This window comes from Globicephala melas, chromosome 4 (genome assembly GCF_963455315.2).
Source record: "Globicephala melas chromosome 4, mGloMel1.2, whole genome shotgun sequence".
Lineage (NCBI taxonomy): Eukaryota > Metazoa > Chordata > Mammalia > Artiodactyla > Delphinidae > Globicephala > Globicephala melas.
Window position 1 is genome coordinate 123,412,171 of NC_083317.1, and position 13,414 is coordinate 123,425,584.

Consider the following 13,414-nt stretch of genomic DNA (forward strand, 5'->3'; position numbering starts at 1 on the left):
GCCACACCTAGAAGGTACCACTCAGGCCTGGGAGGCAGCAGGTCCAAAAGTTTCACATGATTAACAACCATGATAACTGTAACCAGAGGTGGAAACTATGATGCAGCTGACACACTGTTGGGGAAAATTTAAAGTACTCCAAGGAATACCCTTCTTAACTAATTTAAATACCACATTTCCCTTGAATAATTTTTACGGGCACATGTAAATCAGTTAGAGGTATTATATGTCTACGGCAATTATATTCCACGTATTAAAAAAGCTGATACAGGAACTTCCCTGGCGGTCCAGTGGTTAAGCCTCTGCGCTTCCACTGCAGGGGGCACGGATTCCATCCCTGGTCAGGGAACTAAGATCTGGGATGCCGCTAGGCACAGCCAAAAAATAAATTTAAACAAACAAACAAGCAAACAAAAAACTGATACAACAAAAAAGAAACAGACTTTCAGATATAGAAAACAAATTAGTAGTTACCTTTGGGGAGAGGGAAGGGGAGAGGGGCAATATAGGGGTAGGGGATTAAGAGGTACAAACTACCATGTATAAGATAAATAAGCTGGGCTTCCCTGGTGGCACAGTGGTTGGGAATCCACCTGTCAATGCAGGGGACACCGGTTTGAGCCCTGGTCCGGGAAGATCCCACATGCTGCGGAACAACTAAGTCCGTGCGCCACAACTACTGAGCCTGCGCTCTAGAGCCCGCGAGCCACAACTACTGAGCCCGCGTGCCACAACTACTGAAGCCCACGCGCCTACAGCCTGTGCTCCACAACAAGAGAAGCTACTGCAATGAGAAACCCGCTCACCGCAACAAAGAGTAGCCCCCACTCACCGCAACCAGAGAAAGCCCGCATGCAGCAACGAAGACCCAAGGTAGCCAAAAACAATAAATAAATAAAATAAATTTATAAAAAAATAAAAATAGAAAAGCTACAAGGATAAACTGTACAGCACAGGGAATATAGCCAATATTTTATAATAACTATACATGAAGTATAATATTTAACAATTGTGAATCACTGTGTTGCACACCTGAAACTTATGTAATATTACAAATCAACCATACCTCAAAAAAAACCTGATATACAAGATAATGATGCAAATCTAGTATTCTTCTTGAAAAACAAGCAATTTATGAAAATTCTCATGTAACACATTCTGAGTAGACCCAATATTAATGACTGTCACTTTTACACATACTGAGTAGATGACAGACAACAATGATTAAAATCAGTGGCAACTTCACAAGGCACTAATTAAAACATTACTAAATGTTTGCATTCTAGATTTGAATAAACGAATTTCTACTTTTGAAAGCATACATGAAACACTACAGCAAAACTAAGAATCTTCTCTAAGGGAAGCGGTACTCTGCTTACTTCCCTTCACCACCACGAAGCAGCAGATGTGCATGGGGTGAGAGAAACACATGGACAAGCGACACAGGCAAGACAGCAAAGCATAAAGCGATGACAACCCACAAAAAGGGCAAGTTCTAACGATCCAGATCAACAATACGTAGAAAGAACAGGAGAGGGGCTTCCATGGTGGCACAGTGGTTAAGAATCTGCCTGCCAACGCAGGGGACATGGGTTCGAGCCCTGGTCAGGGAAGATCCCACATGTCGTGGAGCAACTAAGCCCACGTGCCACAAGTACAGCACGCCTATAGCCTGTGCTCCGCAACAAGAGAAGCCGCCACAATGAGAAGCCCGTGCACTGCAAGGAAGAGCAGCGCCCGCTTGAATGAAGACCCAATGCAGCCAAAAATAAATTTATAAAAAAAAAAAAAAAGAAGAACAGGAGATAACAAGGCTAAGGGAAACTGCAGAAGCCATTTTTCATTCACTATTCAAACACCACCCTACATTTGTACTCCTTAATTTAAAAAAAGTCTAAAAAGAATCTAAAAAGGAGTGGATATATGTGTATGTATAACTGATTCACTTTGCTGTACACCTGAAACTAACACAACATTGTAAATCAACTATACTCCAATAAAAATGAAAAACAAATTGAAAAAACCAGAATACATGCTAAAAAGAGTCTAAAGTAACATTTTATATAGGAGAAAAAAATAGTCACTTTGATATAAGTACTTTTGTACATTAATTACTTTTTTTTTTTTTTTTGCGGTACGCGGGCCTCTCACTGTTGTGGCCTCTCCCACTGAGGAGCACAGGCTCCGGACGCGCAGGCCCAGTGGCCACGGCTCACGGGCCCAGCCACTCTGCGGCACGCGGGATCCTCCTGGAGCAGGGCACAAACCCGCGTCCCCGGCATCGGCAGGCGGACTCCCAACCACTGCGCCACCAGGGAAGCCCCATTAATTACTTTTAACCTATTTTTCCTTAATAATTCATAGAAACACAGAGATGTTCCCCAAAATGTAAAAGGTTTTCTTTAATTAATTTATTTATTTATTTATTTTTGGCTGTGTTGGGTCTGTTGCTGTTCGCGGGCTTTCTCTAGTTGTGGCGAGCCGGGGCTACTCTTCATTGCGGTGCGTGGGCTTGTCATTGCGGTGGCTTCTCTTGTTGCAGAGCTCAGACAGCACTCGGGCTCAGTAGTTGCGGCACGTACGCGCGGGCTTCAGTAGCTGTGGCGCACGGGCTTAGCTGCTCCGCGGCATGTGGGATCTTCCTGGATCAGGGATTGAACCTATGTCCCTGGCGCTGGCAGGTGGATTCTTAACCACTGTGCCACCAGGGAATTCCTGGGTTACAGTTTACTGAGCACTTCAGTGTGCATTTTCAGCCACATACCACACTCAGTTTATATTTACCTCATTTAGGCCTAAAACCCTTAAGTGTGTAGGATCAGTTATAGAGAGGGGAACTGAGGCTCAGAGTTATGGTCACATGCTCAATTAATTGTTCTACGGGTTTGTGCCTAAGCCATCACGTTGGCAGACTTCTACTTAAAATTAACATTTAGAAATTGTGAAATAATAAAATGCATATCTGAACAATGATGAGGTACTTTACGGTGAAGCTACATGTCATGGTTCTCTAAGTATACGAATGGCATCATATTGGAAACCATGAGCAACTAAGTCCAAGGGTCTATTAGCAGTCACTAAGTTCCACTGAAAACAAAATAAAGGTTTAAAACTAATGTATTTTGGTTCTACTGTAGAGTCATCACCTGTAAGTAACTTGAAGAACACACACCAAATGTTCTAAGCAGTGATTAACTCTGGGTAGCATTTACCAAATGTTTTCCTTCTGCATTTTTCTAAATTTTCTTAAATGAACACGATTCACTTTTGTAAGAAAATTTAAAAAAACACTAATGACATAAATATGAATATTACATCTTTTGCAGGAACCATCCTTTAAAATTAAAGGCCACCTCTAAAAGCATGTTCTGTCATCAATGTTTTAGTGTTTCCAGGACTCTTAACTTGTATGAAAGCAATTAAAGGACTGCCCCAGTGGCACAGTGGATAAGACTCCACGCTCCCGATGCAGGGCGCAGGGGTTTGATTCCTAGTCAGGGAACTAGATCCCACATGCGTGCCTCAACTGAGTTCGCATGTCACAACTAAGGAGCCCACGTGCTGCAACTAAGGGGCTGGCAAGCTGCAACTAAGGAGCCCACCTGCTGCAAGTAAGACCAGGCCCAACCAAATAAATAAATAAATAAACAAAAACAAGACAAAAAAAATCCCTATAAATAAATAAAAGCAGATCAAAGTTAAGAATACAAGACAAAATAAAAGACAAATGTATTATATTAAAATTAAGTCAACTAAAGAATTTACACTAAGAACACTTGATTATAGACAAATCTAATGGAAAACAGCAATATGGTGATATGCAGTAAATGCTGCCATCTGTTCACAGAGCCACACCTCGAAAATTTATGGATTCCACCTGATTACTCCTTTGTGACTAGCCAACGAGTAAAATGCAGTTTTACAAAGATTTCCTCCAATTTTGTGTTTTTTTTCTAAAAACAAAAATATTCCACAACTAAATAAACAAAACAAAAACCCCATCTATTATTTTGATTATTTTATGTACTTTCCACACAACTCTTCAAAGCAAAAGGGACAGCAAATTGAAATCTGAGTCATTAGACCAGATGTTCCTCCAACTATTCTAGAAGTTCCCCCAACTATTCTAGAATAGTTCCCCCAACTGTTCTAGAAGCAAAAGATACATAACAGATAACAAGGAGAAAAATCCATTTATAATCCTAAGTGAAGAGTTAACACGGAGGAGTTTATACTGGCCAAAGGCTTACAGAAGTAAACCTTAGGAAGGGAGTGGAAGGCTTTTGTCCTTCTGGCTGTGTGTGTGTGTGTGTGTGTGTGTGTGTGTTTTCCTTTCTTGATGGTGTTGGCTCCACAGACCCACTGTTCCAAGTATATCTACATTGTCTGCTCACATGCAGAGGCAAAAGTTCCTGCACACAGGACGCTCATAAAATCAGCACTTCCACTGGCTGAAGGCTCACAGCCAGCCTCGGGAACCTTCTACTGGAAAGAATTGCAAGCAAGGGGGATCACAGAGTTACACCATACATTTCCTAAATCTGTCTTGTAGGTGTAACGTTTTCTCCTGTTTTGAGATGACAGTAGAAGCTCACTAGACTTTTAGAAGAATTTGTATACCAAGAAAAACTCAGCTTAGATGCAGCATCTGGTTTTAAGTGAGGTTCTGATTTTTTAATCCAAGTTTCCTGCTGAGCTGACTATGGCATAAGGAGATAAAGTGAGCTGCCTATGGTCACACATGCATACTTCAACCCAGATGAGAAAAACACAAACTTCCCAGCTTTTCATTCTATTCTAAATCGTGAATAAATACTCAAAATAAATCAATAAGGATATTCTAAAGCAGGAGTTCTCAGAGTGTGGGTCCCAGACCAGCAGCATCACCATCACTTGGAAACTTTAGTTAAAAACGCAAATTCTGCAGCCTCACCCCGGACCTACTGAGTCAGAAACTGCAGAACTGGGACCTAAGAAACCCTCCAAGTGATTCTGATGCATGATCAGATTTGAGAACCACCCAGCAAGAAGTTTCTGCCCAAATAAGAAATCCATTCATCGTTAAAAGGGATTACAGTTTTCTTTGGCAAACAACTTTAGAAGTGATTTCAATGTAACATTTCAAGTAAGACACTTCTGACATATTAACTGGAGCTGGAATGCTAATATTTTACACAATGATAAAATTAAATTTAGAACTTAACAGTTTCTCCTGAGAACTCTTACCCATCATTTACATATTTGTCTTAGTTGAACTTTGCAGCATGGAGAGAAAACAAAAGAAATTATGAAAGGAAAACAGCACAGTGCTCTGGAAAAAATAAAGTAGGGATGAGAGAGCAAAATAATGCCTCCTTAAGGAAAATGTACCATGTTTTTCATTAAATCTCAGATGCCACTGATGTACACCAATTTATGTACTATTAAGAAAGAAAAAATCTTATACACTATTAAGTCACTATCAGTTATAAGGCCAACCCCAATTTTGGTGTTATCAAGCTAGAAAAAAGAAAATGAATCTTAAAATCAGTGAAATATGGTATATGTAAATATAAAGGCAAAGTATGTGAAATCAAATGCACATGGAAAATAAGTCTTTTTGAATTATTATTAGCAAACAGAGAAGGGCTACCCCCAAAGGTTGGTGGAGTTTCATTCTTCTAAGAATGGGACCACAATGGACTTTAAAAATGTGACAGGGAAGAAAAAAATGACTAAATTCATTAGACTTTTAAAGTATTTTTAAGATACACTAAGGTTTTAACAGAAGTTGGGTTATTTTCTGAATACTAACCTTCAAAATACATTCTATCCTTGGTTCTCCTTGAGGCTTTAATCCAATTATCTAAGGTAAAGAAACATTGATTAACTGAAACATCACAACTGTACACAACAGAACGTCTTCCTTCATTGCTGGGGACACGGGTGGGAGGGTTGAGATGAACACTAACACTGCATTAAAACCCTGTTACCTCTGCCTTTTACTTTAATTTTATTTTAGAGGATTAGAACAGACTTTTCAATACAATAATCTTACCAATTATCTATCTTATTATAGTACTAGGACAATTTAGAAAATAAATCAGTTATCAACGAATTGACCAAAACACAACATTGCACTTTGCTACCCTAAAACAAGAAATAAACAGAAACCTTTACATTTCGTTATTTATATGAACACATCATTAATGCAAATAAGAATGGCAAAGGCGTAATATAATAACTGTTCTTCATGAAAATATATTAGGTCACAACGCTACCATGTTTCCATAAGGCTTCCACAGAGCCCTGTTGTATTTCACATCTATCTGTTCTACAAAACACATACGCTTAATGAATCCCATTTTGAGGACTCTCACAGCACCACTCAGTTCTATGTAATGAGGCTTTCATTTATGTGGTTGATATAACTAACTCTGTATGAATGATAACAGATATTTATCCATATATTTTATGAGAGGATTTTTTGTCCTTTTGAATTATATGCATTTTAATTTATATTTTATAATTTATATACATTTTAATGTGAATGCCTGTAAAATGTAAGTACTCCTCCCGAAAGACAGGTATTGTTGCAACCGAAATAATAATTTCAAGAGCAGTAACTATCCGTGCCCTTGCAATGATTTTGGAACAAACTATACTGGGATGAAATGCCCTGCTACACCCTTATGCAACATGTCACTGCCGATCCCTGTGTGCCTGATGATGCCTTCCTGGCATGCCTGTGAAATTCTGCCCTATCAGCAAGTATAATCTCACATCCTCATCATTCAGAGGACATACTGACAAAGAAAACAAACTCAGAAGGTTGGTCCTGTGGCAGATGGAACTGGAATTTCTTCTCTTGGCTTTATATTGGGAACAGATTTTCCATCAATCTAGGTGTTGTGAAGATACTCCTAGGAGGCAGGGATTACAAAAGGCATCCCTGTGGGAGGGAATGGGTTTACTTCATCTTACAAGCTAGATCACCTGGCTTCACATTACAGTTGGCCCTCCCTATCGGGGGGGGGGGGGTTCCACATCTGCAGATTCAACCAATCGCAGATCAAAAACATCTGGGGGAAAAAATTCCAGAAAGTTCCAAAGAGCAAAATTCGAATTTGCTGTGTGCTGACAACTTTTTACACAGCACTTACACTGAATTAGGTATAAGTACTCTAGAGATGCTTGAGTACACAGGAGGATGTGCGCAGGTTATATGCAAATACTATGCCATTTTATATAAGGGACTTGAGCACCTCCAGATTTTGGTGTCCTCAGGGGTCCTAGAATCAATTCCCCACAGATCTCGAGGAATAAACTATCTGGGTTTCTTGTGTGGATTGTGAAAACCCATTTCTACTTTATTTAACAGTATGTGGTATGTATGAGCTCCCTAGCATTTCTGAGGAAAGTAGGGGTCCCCTTGAAATAGTTGTTCAGATTGCTCCCACTTCCAGGCCTACCCATCTTGCCTTCAGTTTCACCTCCACTTTGTTAACCTTAGTTCCTAAGTTTTGCTAAAATATCCCATTAAATGTTTATTGAGCGCCTACTATGTGCCAGGCAATGTTTCAGAATGATTTCCGGAGTGCTATGAGATAATCAGAAACTGTCGCTGTCCATGGGGACAGGGGAAAGACAGGCTGGAGGGAAGCCAGTCTGGGCGCTTAAGGGTCTAGCTGGCTCTCCCTACAGGGAAACTCCTTATTTAGCAGTGCCAACTTCAGAAGACTCAAGTTTTAGTTTTATTAGGGATGGTAACTTTAGTGATATGTAAACTCAAGCCCTTGAGAGGTCTGCACCTGTTTAGGAAATTGCCTTTTCTCTGCGTAAATGACCAGGAATTACCTCATTCTTCAAGGGAGACCATACAGGCCTCAACAGGTTAACTCTATCAGAACACAACTCTGCAGTACCATTTATAGAGCAGGAAGGCACAGGGTCTGGAGATCACTTCATTATGCAAGGAAGGCATCTTCCTTTTGCACAATGACTCCACAACATTGTTACTTAGATGTAGAGCACATTAGCTTCTTGGTTTGCTAATGGCTATACAATTCAGGCACTTTCTCTGGACAACATGGCAAGATGCTGCTGGGTTCATTTTAATGCAAATTTATCTCTATTTCTACTATTTAATTACATAGACATATACTATAAAGCTATGCTTTGCTACTAAATATTCAGAAAAAGTTAAATAAGCCAAAACTTTGTAAGTTTGCCGTGGGATTTTAAATTACATTGCCACACAGGATGCAAAGATGAGCACAGCACATTAACACAACCATGCTGTGGGCATGATCCCCAGAATACCTGATCCCTGAAGCTCTGATCTACGCTTAAGTGCATACAGCTAGTTCCAAAAGAGAAAAACTGAAGTTGCGTTACTCCCTAATTTATGACTAATCTATGAACCAATTGTTTTTTTCTGTATTAATTTTCCAAAGGTCAATATCACTGTTAGCTTTTTACACAAGCTACCACCAAGTGAGAGAGCACTGAATAAACAGTTGCCAGCTTCTTAATAGAAGAGATTTGGAAAAAGCAGCTGCAGCAATAAATTATGTACATACTCTGTTCATTTTCACAAGAATACAAGGGCGTCCTGTGGAGTAGCCAAACTCGGGATCATCCACACCACTGCACGCTTCAAGTAAGACAAGAGGAAACCGACACGAAGTATATTCTGGACCCTTCTGCTCAAAAAGCTCTCCACTGTTACAATTTGTGAGATTCTTCTGTTCTTCTAAGCCATACGCTAAAAAGGAAACAGCCAAAAAGGACCTTAAACACAACTAGAAATATATCATCCTTTGGACAACATTCTTCAAAGACAAAAACAGCAATGCCATTTACTGGAAAATTTTAGGGAAAAAATGTTAAGTCTGTTCCTTTAAAGTCCGATTGCTATCTAGCGCTTTGCAGTTTATTTCATTTCAATACAAACTGGGTGACAGATTTCTTTTGTCACCATTAGGTGGCACTAGCCACGGCTACAGCATTACCTGAACGCCCGCGATGCTCTTGGCCCAAAAGATACAATGGTGAGGACATAAAAACGCATTACCTCTGCCCTTATGGAGGTAATTTACAGTGTAGTGGGTAAGACAGGTGTTGAGGATAAAATCATAAATGAAGGGCCTTAAAGAAAGGTGTACATGTGAGTTAACGTTAGCTTACAAAAGGGTGTTTTCAGCAGAGATGGAGGTAACAAGATAGATCCAAAGGGGATGAAGGAGTAAAATGGTTACAACTTGGAGATAGGGAAGGAAGGAGAGGGAGACAATTCAACAATTTTTCGAATGTTTGCTGTGCACTTGACACACTGTTAGACAAAAGGGGCACAACGGGGAGCCAGTCTGCTGTGGACCCTGCCCTCAATGAGCTTAGGCTACTGCAAGGCACTCACTAATAAACACGGTGCCACAATGCCTCAATAAGAACTGTTGGTGTGTGGGTATAAATGGTACCAGAAAAAGGCCAGCCTAAAATGAATTCAACCAAAAACAGGAACCAAAATTTCAAAGTACTCACATATACTTATTTAACTTTATTTATTTATTTAAATTTATTTAAATTTGTTCATTTGCTTGCTTGCTTGCCATGCCACGAGGCTTGTGGGATCTTAGTTCCCAGGCCAGGGACTGAACCCAGGCCCCAGCAGGGAAAGTGCTGAACCACTGGACCACCAGGGAAGTCCCAAAGTAAACACATTTAAAAGGAAGTATGATCTTTCCCTTAAAAAAAAAAAGTCAAAAATTTTGGTTTCAACTTTTATTTATCAAAAATTAGGATATCATGGGAACTATGTACCCATTAAATAGCCAAGAATGACTCAGGTATTGGGGAGGGGGGATAGGAGTAAACTTTTAAAACAAAACAGTACCACTGACATTCGTCACTCCTTTTTGACTTTCGTGGCACAATCATGAATGTCATTTGGCAGAAAATATTCAAGGCCTACATCAGTTTCCTCCAAGGGCTTCTCCGGCATATACTCTGTTGGTACAGTTCATCAGGGACCATTTTTGTATGATGCCAACTTCCACTTCTACACAAAACCGCTCTAAGTCAAGGAGTTGGATGAATGGTCAGAATATGAAGACCCCTGCTCAGCACATGATGGGAACAGAGAAAGGTGACCATTCCCAGAGCGAGCACAGAACCCCACATTCCTGAGGAAAGCCTAAAGTAAGATAGAAAAAGGTGCAGGTAAACGGGGGGGGGGGAGGGGGGGAGAGACCTGAAAGATAATTTGAACAATATAAGATTTTAAATTCTAATTAGTATTCAAGGGGGGAAAAAAAAACCCAACCCAGAGCAGATGATGTATCTTTTAACAAGAGACTGTATCTTTTAAACACCAGAAAGGCATTCCTAAGAGCAACAATGACAATTCAAAGTTTAAAAAAAGGGAGCGGGGAGGGCGTGCTGAACATTGAAGATCTAAAAGTAAATCCCCAGTATAATAAAGCAAAAGTAGAAAATGAGAGAAAAACAAGAGATCCAAAACCCAACAACTAACAGAATAGCTCTAGAAAGAGAACCAGAAAACTGAGGTGAGGAAATTTTCAAGTAATGATAGTTTCCTCAACTGGAGAATCTAACTCTTCATCTCGAAAGACCCCATCAAGTTTCCAACAAAGTGATATTTCAGAGACTGACACCAACACTTGGAAATTTTAGAACCCTAAGGAAATACATTTAAAAACAAAAACAAAAAACACTGTTGAGCAGAAAAAGGCAAATACAAAGGAACTAAAATTATATACACAGCTAAACTAGAACAATAAAAGCAGAAGTCATTTTCAGAAATGAAAGGATTAAAAACCTACATTCCATGTATCTTAAAAAATTTTTTTTAATTTAAATACAAATTGAGATATAATTCACATATAACATGTTTCATGTGTACAACACAATGAATGCTTGAATATTTGTACACATTGTGAAATGATCACCACGATAAGTCTAGTTAACATCTTGTCGCTATGTATAGTTACAAATTTTTTTCTTGTGATGAGGACTTTTAAGATCTACTCTCTTAGGAACTTCCCAATACGCAATACAGTAGTGTTAACTAGCGTCCCCATGCTGTACATTACATCCCCAGGGCTTATTTATTTCTAACTGGAAGTGTGTACCTTTTGACCTTCCTTCACAACTTCAGCCCAGCCCCCTGCTGCCTCTGGCAACAACCAATCTATCTGTTCTCTGCATCTATGAGCTTGGTTTTCTTATTTGTTTCTTAGATTCCACATATAAGTGAGATCATTTGGTATTTGTCTGTTTATTTCACTTAGCATCATGCCCTTTAGGTCCATCCATGTTGCTGCAAATAGTAAGATTTCATTCTTTTTTTATGGCTAAATAGTATAGTGGTATATATACAATGGAAGAGTATTCATGTATCTTTTCTTACAAAGTTATTTGAGAATATACTCCATCAAAACTAGGGAATAAATAAAGAAAAAGAACGCAGGAGGCAAGAAACAGTGAATCCAATCCGAAAGGGATCAAACGAACTCCCCAAATGACAGCTGGGTGGTAGAAGCCCTAGACAGAAACCAGTACAGACTGCAGCAGAGGGGAAGGACTCTAGGGAGGAGTTCTCCAGAAAAGAGGGACATAAGAGAACTCTCAAACGATAGTATACAAATAAGGGAGTTAGACGAGAGTCTCTACAGATGGTAGAATATGACGTAAAGACAAGTATAAGAAGGCAACCAATAATGAAAATAAAACAGTAATTCAATTACTTTTGATTTGAGATTAGGGGAAGGTGTGAGGCATGTGAGCTAAATCCTCATTTAACATGGCAGGAAGTAAAGACAATGTATAAAAGTGATAAATCAAGAGCCAGCAGATTGCATTTAAAGATACAGAAGAAAAAGTTCAAAAGTATGAAGTTATTTCCTGTTGAAAATGTATCCAAGAATCAGACGATTTCTCACAGCCTCACTGCTCCTGACCTTGCCACTATCTCCACTCATCTAGGTGACTGCAACGGCCTCCTAACCAGCTTCCCTGATTCCCCTCTACAGTCTAGTCTCAAAAAACAGCCTGAGTGATCCTTTAAAAATCTGAGATGATGTTATTCTCTGCTTAAGAACCTCCATCTTGGTCACTGTGAAAGTCAAAGAACTGAACAACAGCCTCTAAGGCCTACACAATCTGGTCCTCCTTTAACTCCCTGACCTCAATCTCCTACTACTCTCTCCCCACTTACTCCATCCAGCCCCTCTGACTTCCTTGATGAACGCTGAACACACTGGACATTGTGAGCCTCAGGGCCTTTGCACCTACTGCTGGGTAGTTCCATGGCTACTTCCCTCATCCTTAGATCTTTCCTCAAACATTCCCTTTCAATGAGGCCTTCCCAGACCACTCTGCTTAAAATTACAGCCCTCTCAACTCTCCCTATTTCCTTTCTCTGCCTTATTTTCCTCCACAGCACTTATTACCTTCTAACACACCACTAGATTATAAAAACTCCACGAACACAGAAACTTTGTTTGTTCATTGATGGAAATTAGAAGAGTGCTTGACACAAAAAAGACCCTCAAAAAGAAGTATTTGTTGAATAAAGGAACAGGACTACAGCTAGAACAGAGTACGGCAGGGAATTACTGTTCTACTTATACGCCTTTCTTTACTATTTGGTTCTCAAACCATGGATTATACTCTCACAAAAACATCTCCATTTAAATAATAAATATACATTTAACTTCCAAGGGAAAGAGATTTAGGACGGTTGGTAGAAGAAGACCAGGATCAAAAGGTTTTTGATTTAAGATAGGAGGGAGGTTGAGGATTTCTACATGTTGACAAGAAAGGATCCAACAGAGAGGCTAAACATATATGAGAAGGATTAGTAATTACCATAATGCTCGCAGCAGTGAGAGGGGATGAGATGCAAAACGTGACCCGGACAGGTGGACTTAGATAAGAGGAAGGGCAGCTCCCCTTGTCAGAGCAGGAGGAAAATCACAGACAAAAAGGCTGCAACTGAAGGCTGGTTTTACTGGTAACAAGGAAACTGGGGGAGTTTCCACCTGAGTATTTCTAGTTTCTCTTGAAGTAGGAAACCAGGTTATATGAAGAAAGTGAGTTATAGGGGAAAAGGTAAGGAGCTAGAGTTTTGAGTAGAGGCTGGAAATAATCCCTTCAGAGAATTACCCAGGGAAATTCAGCAGGATTGCCAGGCAGTAGATCTGATCCATGAGGGAGGTGATCAAGTATTCACAGTGCTAATTAGTCTTCAGAGGGCAGGCTCAAAGGAAGAGCTCCATCCAGGAATTACAGGGCTTCATCTAGGGGCACTGCACGGCTTCATCTACTTGCAAGTTTTATGACAAACGGACTAGGAGGCGAGGGATTTTAGAGTACTGGCTTAAGTAAAAATGAAATGAAAAACTATGCAATT

General features: G+C 39.8%; 1 protein-coding gene across 1 annotated transcript in view; it reads right to left on the reverse strand.

Annotated features, from left to right (window-relative positions):
• The window catches only part of ATP1B3 (ATPase Na+/K+ transporting subunit beta 3), a 41,523-nt gene that overhangs the window by 3,396 nt on the left and 24,713 nt on the right, over positions 1-13,414 (reverse strand). The window contains exons 4-5 of the mRNA XM_030873325.3: positions 8,562-8,746; positions 5,795-5,845 (exon numbers count right to left, since the gene is read on the reverse strand). Of these exons, the coding sequence (XP_030729185.1) occupies positions 5,795-5,845; positions 8,562-8,746 (236 nt within the window). The remainder of the gene's footprint in view (positions 1-5,794; positions 5,846-8,561; positions 8,747-13,414) is intronic.